Raw genomic sequence first — 18,020 nt, 5'->3', positions numbered from 1 at the left:
CGAAATGGGATAGCAAGATGGAAGTTACAGGCAAGAAAGCAATGATGCAATTTTAGGGCAACACAGTCTAGGAGAGTCTCAATAAAAGTCATAAAGCAAGCATCAAATAGGTGAGAAGCACATACCACTACAGTCATAAAGGCACTGTTTATTATATTCAGACAGTGACATTCAGTAGCAATGAAGTACAGAGTAGAACAAGATAACAGCCTCAAAATTGTGCACGTTTAGCTTTTCAATCCTCTAACTGTTCTAAAGCAAATATTTTCCTTGCAGACTACAAGCAACACAGTAAATCTAGTAACCACAACCACCTACTTCAAAAATACTTCATTATAATTATAACAAATTTAGTTTCAGCAGTATGTCAAGTCAAATCTTAGTCCTTTCTGTGCTGGTTTTAATCTTCTATTTCAGTAGTTATATAAGCAAAAATTGAAAATTATTTACAAGTTACACAGCAGCACAGTCAACACATGGTGCATAGGCCCAAACTAAGATCATAAATACACTAGAATATTATTGGAACACTGAAACCTCAAAACCGGAATGTTCAGAACTTCATAGCCAAGTCACAAATAGAATCCATTTGTTAAAAACACACCCACAATCTAATTCAGTGACACCCACAAGCTCGCTATCTTCTATGAATCTATCAGTTGCATATTGTTCTGTGAACCACCCAGAGACCTCTGGGTATAGCGCGATAAGTAAGTAAGTAAGTAAGCAAGCAAGCAAGCAAACAAGCAAACAAACAAATAATATACAGCACAAAACTATGCTGTCTACTCAAAATTAAGTCCAGCTAAATTCAGAGCGACTTACTCCCTGGAAAGTATTGTAGAATTTATATCTTTATATCTTAGACCTGGGATGCTAGATGCCCTGCCAAAGCAGCAGTTTGTGCAAAGTTCACATGGAAGAGACAAAGTATGGTACACATAACTTATCTGGTGTGAATGAGCTCAAACAGAGATTTCACACTGTGCTATCTGCATGGCTCTTGTGGAGGAATTGATCGTGTCCTTATTCTTTTATAGAAATTGGTTTCAAAGATATCAGACCTAAGCAAATACTGATAAATTATGGAAATATATCTGCCTGCCTTTAGCATTACAACCCTTATATGGATAATCTCTGCATTAAAAGAAAGAAAACCAGCTTCTAAATTATCTGCACAAATAAGTTTATCCATTAATTTTCTGGACACAAACCAACCAGTATTTGATCTCTTTGATGATGTATACAAGAATCAAACTTCAAGCCTCATTCCAAATGCAAGTCCTGATTCTGCAAAGCATCTATCCTAAAAACAAACCATACTTTTCATAGCAAATTTTATACAGCACACAAATTATATGCAAGTATTGTTATTCCATATGTTACTGGATGATATTAAATGCTGTTTCAGCCAAGCCTCCAAAGGACTGATTTAGTGAAACTCATATAGATGAAAAAAGTTTGAATACCACCAAAGCGTTTCCTCCAGTGTTATCAAAAAGTCAACTAATAACAAAAAGCAACAAAATCATCTTTAAAGAACAACTAAGTATTTCCCTCATTTTCTTCTGGAGCTGAAATGTGAGCATTGCTTTAGATCAAATAGTGAAGATTCATATATTCCATTGATTATACTTACCGGTGGACATAATGCAGCTGATGTACAGAATCAATTGCTACTACCATTTCAGCCAAATAAAAGCGAGCCATTTCTTCAGGTAACCGGTCCTCAAACTTACTAAGCAAGGTAAGCAGATCACCACCCACATAATAATCCATTACCAGGTACTAGGAGAAAAGAAAACAGAAGGCACTTATAACAAATTTAGAAAGGCAAATATGCGAAAAGCACAACAGAACTAGGGCCGGAAATACCAGTGCTGTGACAGTAATTGTGCTTTTCCTATTGCAGAACTACTGCATTCTATTCTATAGTAGAAAGAGGGTATTTTAAGTTCTGTAATGCTGGGGCAACCTTGAAACTGTATTGCTATGGCAGCAGTGTCTCTTATGGAACTGCAGCATTTTGTTCTCTTCCCAATTGCAAGGGAAGATAGTAGAACACACCAGCCACATACTTTAAACATATGGTGTATATCCACCTTTAGTGTTGCAGCTTGAGTCCTCTGGAATCAGTTACCAGTTGAAATTAGACAAGCCACCTAGCGGCTTGATCCTTAGGCAGCTACTTAAGAAGCTTCTGTTTAAGAAGTCTTATCCAGAAGTAGGACCTAGTCAATTTATGAAATATTATGTTCATTCTAGAAATGGTTTTATTGCTTTTAGAGTCCTTAGGAACAGTTTTATTGTTTTCAGAGCATATATATTTTGTTTTGAGTTACATTTTCTCTTATTGTACACCACTCTGGTAGCTTCTGGCTTTGAAGCAGCTTATAAATCTGTAAAATAAATAAAGTTAAAAAATGAAGGAATTTTAAAGAGTACATTAAAGTAATACTCACTAAATAGTTTTCGTCCTGAAAGGCATAGTGCAATGTTGTAATCCACTGGTTATCTCCGTTCACTAACACATCCCTCTCTTCTCGAAAACAAGCTGTCTGGAGGGTAGAAAAATAATATTTTAGGTACTATTTCAAATAATGAAACAAATATATTTAGATAGATGCTTAGAAACACTGTAGGATTACAAGGAAGTCATCTCTCCTGCAGCCAAAGGTAATGATCTGATTACTAAGAGGTTGCATTAATCTTTAATACCAATGCAGACTCAATTTTTCTCCAGCTAAAATGGGGGAGGGAGCCATGGCCCTCCAGATGTTGTTGTACTCCCATGAGCCCCAGCCAGTGTTGCAAAAGGTCAGGGATGATGGGGGTTGTAGTCCACCAACACCTGGAGGAACACACTTTCCCCAACCCTGAACTAAACCATCACTTAAACACAGCAAAGTTGTGCTAACCATAGGAAAGCAATTTGGGGTTGGCTATGAGTAATATCGGGATGCGGGTGGCGCTGTGGGTAAAAGCCTCAGCGCCTAGGGCTTGCCGATTGAAAGGTCGGCGGTTCGAATCCCCGCGGCGGGGTGCGCTCCCGTTGCTCGGTCCCAGCGCTTGCCAACCTAGCAGTTCGAAAGCACCCCCAGGTGCAAGTAGATAAATAGGGACTGCTTACTGGCGGGAAGGTAAACGGCGTTTCCGTGTGCTGCGCTGGCTCGCCAGATGCAGCTTTGTCACGCTGGCCACGTGACCCGGAAGTGTCTCCGGACAGCGCTGGCCCCTGGCCTCTTAAGTGAGATGGGCGCACAACCCCAGAGTCTGTCAAGACTGGCCCGTACGGGCAGGGGTACCTTTACCTTTACAAGTAATATCACAACTGTTTTTTACTTCTCACCTGCTGACAGTTAAGGTGGCTATGAATTATGATAAGGTGGTATCCCTGAATGATTACTACTGCTGCCATCATAATATTAGCTTACCTACACTTAAGGCTGGTAGGGCATGGGGTTTTGAACTCCATAAGGAGAGGAGCATAAGATTGTAAACTGTGCCTCCCATACCTCCTTATCAATCAAGAGGTTTATTTGTTCACAGCGTTATGAAATCAGCACAAGACCCAAAATTCCATCCAATGGAATTTCTCTCAAGGCTCCATGTATGGTATAGATTTTCTGCCTAGTATGCTTAAACATCAAATATTAAAGTTACTGTATACAGACATGTACTAATATGAAACCAGCAGTATAATGAGAATGCTCAAGTTTTTTATACACTTTGTACAACATTAAGATCCATGCTGAGTCAAAAGAAAAGTCTAACTAGGTCCAGTAACCTACTTTCCACAGCAGCCAACCAGATTCTTTCAAGGAAGCCCACAACCAAGCTGTGAGAAGGCAATTGCTCTCCCATAGCACACCTTCTCTCAGCAACTAGTATTTAGTTGCACAAATATGGAGATTCCATCAACAGCCAATGATAGACCTATGCTTCATGAAATATAACAGCTTCAACTCCCCAGAAATATATCCAACTTGTGGAAGTAAAGTTGCCTTTCTCAAACATCAACCCATCAACCCACAGCCCTCTACCATGGCAAGCTGCCTTTGAAACTAGGGAAATTGTGATACTGTATGGGTGGCAGCTGTTCAAAGTTGTTTGTGTTTTTTAAAAAGCAAGTTAACAATTCAACAGAGCAAAAACAAATAAATTTTGAAAGCCCAATACTGTAGTACAATGTTTACTCAGCCTAGGGATGCAATCCTAAACACTCTTCATAGGCATAAGGCACAGACGAACAGAATGTGACTTAGTTGTTGGATTGCACTACAACTAGCTCTTCGGATCCTGACCTTTGGCATGCAATACCCAAAAGGCTAAACTTGCTCCATCCAGTTGTTTCAGGCTTCTATTTTTAACTAGAAGTAAAGGCAATATTTTTTTTCTAAAATAATACTAACTACCATTCAGAGTTGTGGAATGAACTACAGTATACATGAGGGAATTGAGCTGCATTTTTGCATCCCACTATTTATATTTGGATGGAGTCTAAATATCTGAACTGCCAATTTTCATTAGTTGTAGAATCTACCATGGTCTGGAAGGGATGCCATTCCACATGTTAAAACTTTGTGTATGTGTGTGTAGCTATAAGTGTGTGTTTTCTTCATGTGTGTTTTTATCCAGGCTCCCCACAAGTAGGCATTTTCATCTTGGCATTTTATTATAAAAATATCATGCATATTATTACTTGCATCTAAAAAATATTAGCAGTGCTTTTTGAATTACCGGCTGCATTGGGAGGTCACAGCAAACTAGTTAATGGTCTACTGTGAACCTGCAAATGGCTCCTAATTCACTCATCACCAAGTGTGTGGGAGAAACAAATGGCAACCCCTAGTTTAGCACTATGTCCAAACTGCAGATTGTGGTTATTTCAGTGCAAACAAACTGCTGGGTTAAGCCATGGTTTGTACTTGGCCATTGCTGGCATGCAGCCCCAAGAATATTGCCCTTGAACTCTCAGGCTGAGAAACATTCCCCAACATTGAGCAAGGGGAGGATCCAAGCAGGAATAGTATCTGCATCCACAGTTAAATATAGTTCACCGTGATGTGGCAATGAGGCCACTAGGTCCTCATCATTATTTAAACTTTGAGGCATTTTAGATTTAAAAAATTTAACAATTGTGGTATGTAAAAAATAAAGCTAAATAGAGATAGCATTCTAAGAGAATGTATCATAACAGAGTTGGTTTGAAAACAACCTCCCCCTTAGGGAGACTTCCGGGTTAGCGCCATCGACTAATGGCAGATTCCCTCTGAGCTCCAGAGGGAACCTGCTCTGCAGGATCGGGTCTTGCCGCTGCGGCGACGCGGGGACCCATAAAAATCACAGGCGGTGAAGCCTGTGAACCTGGTGACTCGGCGGGCACCATTTGCGCCCCCCCCAACCTGCGAAGGAGCCTTTTTAAAGGCTTCGGAACGGGGGACGGGGTGAGCGGCGCGGTGCGGAGAGTCGACTGCTTCTCCTGCAGAGTGAAGCCGCATTGCAATGGTCGGAGAGCGCTGACTTCTTCTTTTGAACAATTGGACTCTAAAAGTAACAACCCGTGAGTACTACGGAAATTGGTACTGTAAAGAAAATTTTGCTTTTAAGAATTAGGCACGATCAGGGAAGGTGTAAAAAGGAAGTCTGCCTCCCCGTCTTGTAAACAAGTTAAAGCAAAGACCTGCTAACTAAGGTCGAGAGAACCTTTTCTTCTTTCCTTCTTTGGTAAAAGACTTTAATTTCACGATTTGGCAGTATAAGAAATTTTGCTGGAGGATAAAGAGCTAATTTTGTGAACCGAAGTGCCACCCTCCCGGACCCGGGAGTGTTCCGCAAGAGAGCCTGTCGATGAGGTACTAAAGAGTTTGACAGCTGTCAAAGTAGCTGTCAAAACGGAAAAAGAGAACTTTGTTTCTGTTGCTTCTGCTGGTTATATATGTTACAATTTTTGTTATAATTTGTTGAAAACAAGGAAGAACTGATACAAACTAGTTGGATTTTTGGACCTGGATTGGAATGAACACTAAGAAACCAAAATCCCTCTAGAGGGGGATTTAGGACATTACAAGAATGGCTGGAGAAGGGAGAATTCAGGCTGAATTGGACAGAGTCTTTGTTCTCTTGGGAAAGTTGCAAGGCCAAATTGATGTTTTGGCTATAAACGTTACAACTCTGGACTCAACTGTAAACAATATCATTGAAACTGATAAGGAGTTGAATCTGGAAGTTTATTCAACTGAACAGAAAGAGAAACTTGACAACTTTGAGAATTTGGAGAAGGAGACATATGTTGTCCCTGAAGAGCTGCAGATGATGAAGGAGGACTTGAGGCCTGACATGATGGTAATGAAGGAAAATAAGAATTTGATGTGGAAAATCTGGCCTGAATTGGAGATTGAAGAAAGGAAAGATCTCCTTATGTGGAGATCCGAAGACCTAAGGATTATAAATTTGTTCAAGGTGGAGGTTGGAGCCTTGGGGACATTTGGACTTCAAAGGAGTAAGAAACAAGATTTGGGTTCCACCTTTAAGTATGGAGGACTGGTTGAAAGAAACATGGATCCTGAAGGGCCAGAGCTTCTCCGAGAGTTGGTGTTTAATTTTAAGGACTATCAAAAAAACCAGCAGAGAGGAATTGAGAGAGAATTAAGAGCCTCGGATGTGAGATCTCCAGGCTAAATATTAGATTAAGACTGATGGACATTTGTTGGGGACTGGAACCGGGAAAGGGTGGGGTGGGGTTTGGGAATCCAAAGGGTACATAAGTATAATGTGTTTTGCTTTTATTTTTGTTTTTGTAATGTTTATGAAATTTAGGAAATTCGTGGAAGGGAATTTGGGTCGACTTTAGAAAGAATGTTTTAAGAATATGTATTGATGTATAAGTATTGATGTTTAAGTTTGGATAAGGTAAAATTGGTTTTTTTAAAAAAATGAACTAAATTAAAGGAAAATAAGGTTAGCAAAAATAAATTGAGGAAATGGATGAAAGAGTAAAAGTAAAATAATAACATGTTAATTTATTAGGTTAAGAATTATGGTTAAGGATTTGCTGAATCAATAACTTGAATTGGAATACAAAAGGGGGAGGTATGAGGAGGTCGGGAAAATATGTCAATGAAAGTAAATTTTGGTGAACTTAATGTGTTTTTAATTTTTATGTATTTTTTTCTGTTTTTTCGTATTTTTTTTCTTTTTCTTTTTGACTTTTTATATTCTTACTGTATTAATTTTGAAAATTTTAATAAATATCTTTTTAAAAAAAAACAACCTCCCCCTTAAACTAAGGTTATTTATAGCCTATGAACTATTTTCTCTATGCAAGCTTCTCTTCCCACAAGTTCTGCTGGCTGGAATTCTTGACATCCATTGCATCTTGAGAGAAACTAAATATAGTTTCCCTCTCTCCTTCTGCTATCTGCCTAGATATTATAATGGTATAACACAAGCTTTCACATATTAGGTTCACTTCCTGGCATTTCCAGTTAAAGAATAAGCTGGGCGGGGGGAAAGTTCTGCCTGAGAAAGCTGTTACTAGCCAGAAAAGACAATATTGGACTAGTCTGATGCAGTCTAAGGCAACTGTATATGCACATATGTTGATATCATTTGGTTATAGAACAAGGGAGATACTGGAATTATAAGTGTGACACTCAGGTTTTAAATTCCTTTTTTACTTATAACACACAAGTAATAAATGCTATTTATAAAGTATAAGGAGTTTCCATCAACCATTACTAATATCTGTCACTTAAGGAACAAAATCCAAATAGACCACAAAATACTACTGGTACACTGATATAAATAAGGATCTGTACACAGGGGGCACACTCTTGGGCACTGTAGACGTATCTCAATCTAGTAATATGACCAAAGTGTACAGACCTATATGCTTAATGCTGAGATCCAGTCACAGAAACTCTTGGGCACATACAGATTATGGCATATTGTTCCCAGCAAGGGACTAATGCCTGGAAGTCTGGTTCTGCAAACAGAACTAGATTATTTCTAAACACAGAACTGTGTGCAAATTGTATATATGCCTAGTAGCTTTTAAGGTACTCTGTAAACACATTTTTGGGTTTCTCTGGTTGCAGAATCCATATCAAAACATCTTAGCAGACCAAAATCTGTATTTTAAGAGTTAGACATCAAAACTTGAAGGAAAGATCTTAAATCATTTTTGCAAGCAGGGTAATATTAAGCATACAAAGCAGAAGGAGTTTTGGAAATGGAAATGTTTTAGATTGGGCATTATTTCCCAAAATGTTCTGTGTTTATAAATAATCTAGTTCTGCATTTATTTCATGATATTTTATTTCAATAATGGAAGCCAAAACTAATAATCTTAACAGAAGCTTGAGTATACATTTCTTGAGAGTCTTACCTCAGCTCTTTTCAGCATCTCCCATTTATTTAATATTTTCATGGCAAATACCTTATCTGCATTTTTCAATTTTACTACTGCAACCTGAAAAGATAAAATTAGTTTTTAATATATATCTCTACAGTATGTTCATAATACACCAATACATTTCCAGTGCAGTTCATTTTCATACAATCTTACTGCAAATAATGGTTGCATAACTTCAAATTTTACTGAAGAAATTTGTACCAACAGATGTTTAGATTTCACATATGCTGTAGTACCAAGTACAGTGGTACCTTGGGTTAAGTACTTAATTCATTCCGGAGGTCCGTTCTTAACCTGAAACTGTTCTTAACCTGAAGCACCACTTTAGCTAATGGGGCCTCCTGCTGCCGCTGCACCGCCACTGCACGATTTCTGTTCTCATCCTGAAGCAAAGTTGTTAACCTGAAGCACTATCTCTGGGTTAGCAGTGTGTGTAACCTGAAGCGTATGTAACCTGAAGCGTATGTAACCTGAGGTACCACTGTACTTAATGACATAACCACAGACTGAGTATATTACGATTTTACTGTTTTAGGCCAGCAGATTCTATGAAGAAAATAAGAAAGCAACAGCTCAGAGGGAGCAGATCATGCAGTACAAAGCCCTAAAAGAAACATTATGCCAAATATGATAAACTCTGATGCTAAAATGTGCCCCTTCAGACTTGAAATGCAAGATGGGCAGATTTTTTAATGCTCCATTGCATACAAAGTTCCCTATATGTAAGAAGATTAGCATATCTGAGGTAGGCTGAAAGACATTAAACGCTATTTCTAATTTTTATTTATTAATTACATTTATTAGATACCCAACAGCTATCACTCTTGAGGCATCAAACAAAGTGGAAGAGGGATTAAAACAACAGCAATTATGATACAGGATCCAACAATTACAAAAAATAGCAGCAACAGATTTAAAATGCAAGAAAAGTAAAAACGTATTTAAAAACTACAGAAATAGACGAATTATAACAGGAAATTTTAAAAGCAGCAGATTTTTGCCTGCCTGGGGAGTGTATTTCATACACAGAAGCATCACTGAGATAATTTATTACATTAAGAAGTGACTTCTTCCCACCTGCATAATGAAACAGGATACATAATTCTATTGTCCCAGTTATCATCTCAATCTGCATAATAAAATAGAAAGACCTTCAGTACGTTACCTGGGTAACCACTGCATCATGGCTCCTTCTTGTGCCATTGGGGTGACAGCAGAAGCCCGGGGGCCTGTGAGAGGAGTCCATGCTGTGGCTTGTTCCTATGCCAACACTGCTCCAGTTTCTACAACAAGTCACAGCATGGACCCCTCCCATATATAGCCAGAGGTTTCTGATGTAACCTTCATGGTGTGAGAAACCACCACACTTGAAGCAGTTCCCAGGCCATGAATGCAAGGCTGGATTTAAATAGGGTTTCCCTAACCCACAAGACGGGGACCCTGTGAACACCAAATTCCTGATTCTATAACACTTACTTTTATGTTATATCTGTTTTTATGATACTTTTTAAGGTCTGATGCTGCTTCAAGATTTTTAAATTTGAAGTTGTTCAGAAAAGCTGTTAAATAATTATATAAACTGAATTCTATTAAACTTGTGGAAAACATAAAACAAGAACTCAAAAGTCTAATCACAGCTTGTCACATAGCAGTAGGAGTACGCCACACCCAAAATGAAAATACTCAGTGATGAATGCATTTTAAATAGTCACATTCCATACTGCCATCACTCGGAAAGGAAACTCCCAATCAATTCAAAAAAATATTAACAATTATTTTTGTTTCTACCTGTTCACACATTGGTACTCTGTGACAAAGATTTGTATCTGATTTCTCCCTTTGGGCTATCGACAAAAATAAAATAAGGTTGAACCTTGCCCTCTTGTCTATCTATCCATTCTTGGTGTGAGCCAATGAATCTGTGGGACAAATGCTGCAGCAGATGACAGCTTGATGAAAGTCTCTTTCATGAGCCCAAGCAAAGTCTCAGGTTAATAAACCATACTGAATTCTTATAAAAGTATAAAGCAGGAAACATGAAAACTTGGATGGAATAGTTATTAGTTCCCAGAATTGCTATGGTATAATAATCAAGTCTGACCTCTTCCACAATCCTACACTTGTAAAAATAAAATAGAACCCAGGAATATATGAAAATGAAGGGACAGAAGAAAATGTTTAATTTAAACTTTGTTTTGAAAATGTTTGTGCCTACCACTAGTAATAGTTAAATGTACTTCTCATATAGTATACCTGGTACAGATTTTATAAGACTACTTTTTCTTAAGTGTTTTACTGATCAGAACTAAAGTGTTCTCATCTAAAAATCTAAAAACTTCTCTAGAAGTCATCATAGCACTTTATTAGGGCACAGTTAAGGTGAAAGTAATCCTCAGAAGAAGATTATTTTCTTTTCATAGTTTATGTTATGGCACAGTTAAAAGTAATGTTGGTTGTACATGAATTTTCCCCGTTTACTGTTTTGTGTACATTTACAAAACATAGAGATGGACACATCAGTTAATTTTCATACCACTTTGTATGTGTTCACAAATTCTGGAGTAATCTGCTAAAAACAATCACATTTAAACACATATTTTATATCAATGTATGTGATAAAATGTATGTTACATTGTGAAAGACCTGCTGGACTAGCTAAACTGACAACAGGTCCTGAAAGCTTTCTTAACTTAAGCCATTCTGGAAGCAATACTAAACTGACACTCTCAGGCTGCATGAAATTTGGTTCAGAATTACCGGTAACAATGAATTTGACTTAGGAAGCAGGAGCTGGCTATGGTACTGTGCGTTCTTCCCCTAACATCTCTCCTCCTAAACACAAATACACTACGTGATCCTGCCAGCTAACCAGAGATCACTCTTAATCCAGCATTTGAACTCAGAATGTAAAACTGGTTTTAAATCCTGTTTTAAAAAATTAACAACGGTGAATTTATTTCCACCTCTTCCTTCCTTTGTAAATTCATTAACTGGCTAACCTACCTCTTATTTTACTCCCAAACTGGGAGGCACAAGAGGACTGTGGAAATTTGCAAGCTTTCTGGTCTGGCCAGGCAGTGGTCCAATCCATACCTTCCTCTTATTTTCTCTCAAAAGTATGGAGCAACGTCTGGCAAGCAGACAAGGCAGATTCTAACTTAGCAAAATCCTTGGTGAAATCCAAGGTTCAAATTAAAGTTCTTTATACATGAGATTCAAGATAAAGCAAGCAAGAAAAACAGGAGGTTGTTTTAAAATGAAAATAAACAGCATCTTATAACTAGCTCTTATACTTGAAACAGATACTAAAGTTAGTTTTAATAAGTTACATATGAACTGTAAGATACTTCAACACGCCAATCACAAGCAAGCAGGCGAAGCTTCCCCAAGTAAAACAAAGAAAAGGGTATTTCTGAAAACAATCTAGTTTTATTTTGTGTTCTAGGGGGCCAATGACAAAAAAGAGGGAAGCAAGTGACCAATCAGACAGGGTGCAATGCTTTTCAGGTTTCACTAGTGATTTGAGGTTTCCAGAAAATTTAAATTGGAACATTTTCAGTTTGCATCAGAAAATTGTCATTGCTTAGAGAATAGCCTATTTTGCATGTTTCTTTGACTTATGTATTTAGCGAACAAAGCTAAAAACTTTGAAACTATCAAGCTTGCCTAATAATTATTTGAATCAATTCATTATTACTGTGAATTACATAATGAATTTATGAAAAGGAAAAATAAAGCACTGGAATGTTTTCTCCTTTCTTCCTGAAGACATTTTTATTGTAATTGTAACAGTTTTTTATTTCAACAGTGCTGTGGCTCTATGGGAACCTAAAAGGCAACAGGCAAATGGCAACATGGGTAAACAAAGAAAGAAAACAAGCAGAAATGAGAATGACAATGGAAAAGCAATTCAAAATAGTCTGACTTAAATCCAAATTTATAGTGCAAGGATAAAACTCTTCTTGTTCTAAAAGTGGTTTAAAGTGAGAACGTCCTAATATGTCAGAATGGATTGATTTAAATCACCAAAAATAGTAATTAAATATTTAGACTTAATCAAGTTTTTCTGCATTTTCAGAACAAAAGTACATACCAATTGGTTGCTACAACAATTAAAAAGCATACTGATATGCAACTAAATAAAGCATTAGACCCACAATCCAAAATGTCTGGTTATGCAACCCACATGCCTTTTACATTACACACAATCTGCTTATAGACAACGAAGGACAAGTCGGAAATTAATAAACTTCTGTTTGCCTCTATGTACATTTACCATGATAATTGCTAAGATCACATACTTAGAAACAAGGAACACAATACAGTATGAGATAAGGGAGGTGGATTGTTGGCTAAAGACCCATAACTTTCCAGAAACAAGAATAGTAATTATTGGACAAAATTTCTTATTTTTTTCTTGTGCAGGATTTAATTAAATGTGCCTGCTAAGATGGTTACAAATTGGAGTTTTTCAGGGAAGTAGAGAATATAAATTTCAAGTACATAAAATCTAGTGGGATCCAATGGGCAGAATTATTTTCATTGCACGTGCTATGGGAACATATTCTTATGCTCACTTCTCCCAACACAAATTGATTCTCATTTCTGGCCAAAATTCTTGGAAAGCTAAAGAAATCTGCTGAGGGATCAATCATATTGGCTAGGATCCTCCACATCTCCCTTCTATCAATCTACTCTCAAGAGCTGGCAGAAGATTTTAAATAATTATACTTTAAAGGGTAAGAGACCACTTTAAATTCTATACACAAAATCAGATGAGGGGGTGGGGATTGCCCAATACTGACTTGTATTATGAAGCATTCCAATTCCGCCAACTTTGTTTCATGATTTTAAAATCTTGTAAACATCGGACCACACTGTAGAAGGTATTGCTGAACCAAGGTCCACAGTTTTTTGGAATGAGAACATGGCAGTACTACGAAAACTCGCTTTATTCTCAACACCTTTCAAACATGGGAAGTGTCTCCCATCTGCTCCTCATTATTTCAAGCCTAGAGATTTTTATAAGAATAATATCCCGGTCGCCCAGGAACAGCTCTGGGTGGACCTGAGATGCTTGGTTCTGGGCCTCACAAGGTTTGAGGCCATTTTGCTAATACAGTAGGGGGCAATCTGAGAAAGGACTGTTGGCTAATATATATAGGGCACTGACAGACACTACTGACTGGCCCCTAACAGAATTGAAAAGTACATGGGAAAAGGAGCTTGGAAACAAGACTGAGGATACACACACACACACACACACACACACACACACACACACACACTTCACAACCTTCAAAAGCTCTCTAACCAGCAGTTAAACAGCAAAGAGAAACAAAATCAAAGTGACAATTACACTATTTCATCCCTTCCCTGCAAAAGTCTGGTCACTGATTTATTAAATCTGAAAATTTAATATTTTTAAGTGTATTTTTCCTCCATGAACAGCCTGCTAAAAATGCTTGGTATGTGCTGATATAAACATTTTGGTTTTAGTCTGAAAGGAGAAAGAAGCCAAAATCCTTCTTCCAACTGTTTTCCATATTTCCCACAAACAGTAATGCTTCCTGGCTTGCTGTCAAACTCTTTCTGCCTCTTCACAAGGTTTGGTCTCTCATGTACTTGTACATCAACACATTGCCGTTCCTTCTTCAATTATTTTAATGGATGCAGCTATCTGGAGAGAAAAAAATTTGCTAACAGATTCCTACTGCTTCTTGGATAAGCAATAGTTTAAAAAGAAACACACTGGAGGTAGTAGGAATGTTAGTCATTTTGTGCTCATTTGGCTTTTAAGGGCAGCACACATATGAATTTCATAAAATCAAAGAATTGTAGAGTTGGAAGGGACCCAGAGGGTCATCTAGTCCAACATTCAGATTCGCATAAATAATCTACGTCTTGGAATAAAGTGACACTGAGATGAAACAGCCACACCCAATTCTTCATTCTAAATTAAGAAAAGCCTGGACTCCTTGTAGTATACCCCAGGGATTTCCCCTGTAAACTATCCCAAGTTATGCAGACTGAAGGTCTGATACCAAGGAACTGTAATTAACTCCTCTCGTCTTGCAGTCTCTTGCTCCAGCAGAGGGATTTCGTGTAAACCACCATCTCATCCCTCAATGACACCCCTCCTCCTCTCCACACTGTCCCACATCTGCAAGAAGATCTTAATTTGGTCTGGAAGACTACAGTACTTGAAAAGCCTGTATTGGCTTAAGGCTCCCTATACTCCATAGAGCTCAGGATCATGCTGCCTAAGGGTTAGAAATTATCAGCAGATATAATACTCTCCTGTGAAATGTTGCTATTCTCTTTAGCTCCCCTAAAAATTACACACTTTCCAAAAAGGAATATTAGAGTTCAATTTTGCAATAGACTAAATTTCAGTGACAACTGCAATTATCCGGAATAATTGGTTAAACCTTGTCCAAATCCTTCAGAGTATAGAGACAGAAAATTTCATCCAGAAGCAGGCATGCTCAGTCTGGTTCATTTACTTTATGACGGAGATGTTATCTGTACTAACAAGTCCAACACATGTACACAAAAGGGAAGTTAGGGTTCAAACAAATGCCACATCTCACTGAAACACATCACAAATTTTATATTTTGTGAAGTACTTCTTTTGTCTGCCCTGACTCTACTTCCAATCCAGCTCTAAAAAAATGAGAAAGGACAAAACCTTTCTCTCTACGTATTCTCTCCATCTAATGTTTCTGTAAACTTCTATTATGTATTATTTCTAAGACAAACAAAAAAAAGCCCCCAAAACATGGACTTGCATCATAAGGAGGGTGTTCCAACTTCATGAAGGTTTTGTTTGTCCTTTCTGTACCTTTTCCTGCTCAAGGATATTTTGAGATGAGGCAACCAGAATTGTACATAGCATTTTCAACACAGCCATACTATATACATCTTTTAGGGTACTTGTTAGTCCCACTCCCCCTTTCTTAAGCCCAAACATGGGATTTTCGTTGTTCACAGATGCTGCACACTGAGTTGACATTTTAATGGAACTCTTAATCATTATCATACTGAAATTTTAGTGTTGTATGGGTACTACCAAACTAGTGAAACACCAGTTCAGACTGAGCCTGCTCCCCTAAAAGGAAGTGGCAGTAGTTCCAAAGAACTTGCTAGCAGCAACAGCAGAAGTACCAGTTGCCACAGGAACCCAGGCCAGCAGAGCTGTACCAACCAAGTTGCAGTGAGCCAAACAAAGTGCCATTGCAATGGCAATGGCACAGTGTCCGAGTCCAAAACAGAATGATGCTTCATGGGAGCATGTGCAGCTTTCACTGACCTACTTCTAGCAAAGAGACCAATGTTAGCCTCAAGAGACAAAGACTGAATTGGGAACATCTCCCCCCCCCACACACACACATAGAAGGCAGGAGGAGGGTGCTGGCAGAAATCCTGCAAAGAATGAGCAGGAAGCTGAAGGAGCTGCAGAGACAAGAACAAGGACTTAGCCACTCTAGGTAACTTTCTCAGTCTGTCTCATGTCTTTCAAGGATGGTGTCATTCACAAACATGGGAACCTCACAGTTCACACCTACTTCTAGATGATTTCTGCAGGTAGCATCATGTTAATCTAGAACAGGGTGCTCCAACCCATGGCTCACAGGCCACCTGCGGCCAATGAGGCCTTTTATGGCAGCCCTTGGCAAGAAAAAAACATATTGAAACCTTAAAAATTTGTGGTTTTCTCATGCATTGTCAACGAATGCACATACATCTGTTTGTGTACTAAATTTGTTTAATAATTAAATCTATTGTGTGTTTTATGTATTTAATTAAGTATATAAATTGTGTATACTAAGTATATTTCAAACGCTTTAAATAATTATATGTAAATTTAATTCAGTGTGTGGCTTGCAGGCTCTGTGATGAAGTACTCTTGCAACCCGCTTGGTATGAAAAGTTGGACTGCCGTGATCTAGAAGCTGGGAGAACCTACTGCTTACTTACATCCATTGCAAGAACTGTCTTTTTACACCTATCCCACTAAACAGACTTAAGAAACCGCTATAGCAAAGGTCTTTCCAGATCATTCTTCCTCCCAGTACTGTGACCATATAGTGATAGCTTTACAAAGATTGTACAAAATGTTCAGGCCACAAATCTTTAAATATGCAAAGCAAACAAACAAACACAAACAAACAAACAAATAAAGTAATGCCCCTACAAAAATTACGTAAGTGCAGAAAACCGACAAACTGTGGAATGAATTGAATTCAAGTGCCCAACAGTGCATACAATGCATTTCCACATCAAAAAGGCTTAGAAGTATATCCTGTGATTTAGCTGTATGTATGATGCTTCCACAGGCCCATTCAACATCTAAATAACTCTTACCTCCCCAAAGGCTCCTCGGCCAATCACCTTCAAGATTTCAAAGTCTTCTTTATGTAGTCGCATCTGTTTCACTTTAGACGTGAAAGGCTTAGCTGGAACAAAGGAAAATATCAATCATTTTAGGCAGAGTAACAATATTAATATATTAAAAACCTGTACACGACTAACATTTAAGAATGAGTGCTATAACCCATTATCTATCAAAAACTAATCAAAATTATCAGGATTTGACAACATGTTCACAGTAGAGATCATTCCAAATACATACAGCAAGTATTTACAAGACCTCTATGGTATTTACGGGACGCGGGTGGCGCTGTGGGTAAAACCTCAGCGCCTAGGACTTGCCGATCGCATGGTCGGCGGTTCGAATCCCCGCGGCGGGGTGCGCTCCCGTCGTTCGGTCCCAGCGCCTGCCAACCTAGCAGTTCGAAAGCACGTCAAAGTGCAAGTAGATAAATAGGGACTGCTTACCAGCGGGAAGGTAAACAGCGTTCCGTGTGCTGCGCTGGCTCGCCAGATGCAGCTTGTCACGCTGGCCACGTGACCCGGAAGTGTCTGCGGACAGCGCTGGCTCCCGGCCTATAGAGTGAGATGAGCGCACAACCCTAGAGTCTGGCAAGACTGGCCCGTACGGGCAGGGGTACCTTATGGTATTTACATATTACCGTCTGCAGAAAGATTTGAAGTTAAAATCTTTTTGAGCTTTTTTTTGGGGTGGAGGACTAAGTTGTTGAGTCCCCCCCCCTTTTTTGGCCAAAGTTGCTGAGCTTTTTTGCAAAATCACAAATAAATTAGAATGTTTTTGAGCTATTTATTAGGAAAATCAGCAAAAACGATGCTGCCCAACATCAGTTGCCATATGTTCCCGGACATTTAGCTGATTTCTGGCCGGATACTGCTTTCAACTGTGGTATTCCAGCTGTGCCCAGGAAATTCTGGACATATGGCACCCTTAAGCTAGAAGGTTGTTCATCTATCCAGATCAAAATGGGAGCAATCTACAGTTATTTAAAGTTTAAAATTAAATAAATAGGATTGGGAAATACTATCATGAATTTCCATATTGTAGCTATTTGATACCTTAAAGAGCTATGCAAAAGAATAGACTCTGGAAAAGAACTGTGGTTTGTCATGTGGGGATTGTGGAAAGCTTCACCTGTCAATTTTTTCTCTTTTTTCTGGCTCTCCTTTTCTCTGGTCATTCTACAGAACTCACAAAACACAAAGGCTGAGA

General features: G+C 38.4%; 1 protein-coding gene across 4 annotated transcripts in view; it reads right to left on the bottom strand.

The window, feature by feature from the left end:
* Window positions 1–18,020, bottom strand: part of CDC42BPA (CDC42 binding protein kinase alpha) — a 162,249-nt gene that overhangs the window by 94,509 nt on the left and 49,720 nt on the right. For all 4 annotated transcript variants that reach the window (XM_053383008.1, XM_053383007.1, XM_053383005.1 and 1 more), the window contains exons 2-5: window positions 16,784–16,875; window positions 8,390–8,473; window positions 2,463–2,558; window positions 1,640–1,788 (exon numbers count right to left, since the gene is read on the bottom strand). In XM_053383008.1, coding sequence (XP_053238983.1) covers window positions 1,640–1,788; window positions 2,463–2,558; window positions 8,390–8,473; window positions 16,784–16,875 — 421 coding nt within the window. The remainder of the gene's footprint in view (window positions 1–1,639; window positions 1,789–2,462; window positions 2,559–8,389; window positions 8,474–16,783; window positions 16,876–18,020) is intronic.

Source organism: Podarcis raffonei, chromosome 3 (genome assembly GCF_027172205.1).
Source record: "Podarcis raffonei isolate rPodRaf1 chromosome 3, rPodRaf1.pri, whole genome shotgun sequence".
Classification (NCBI taxonomy): Eukaryota; Metazoa; Chordata; class Lepidosauria; order Squamata; family Lacertidae; genus Podarcis; species Podarcis raffonei.
This window is presented reverse-complemented; position numbering and strand designations above follow the sequence as displayed.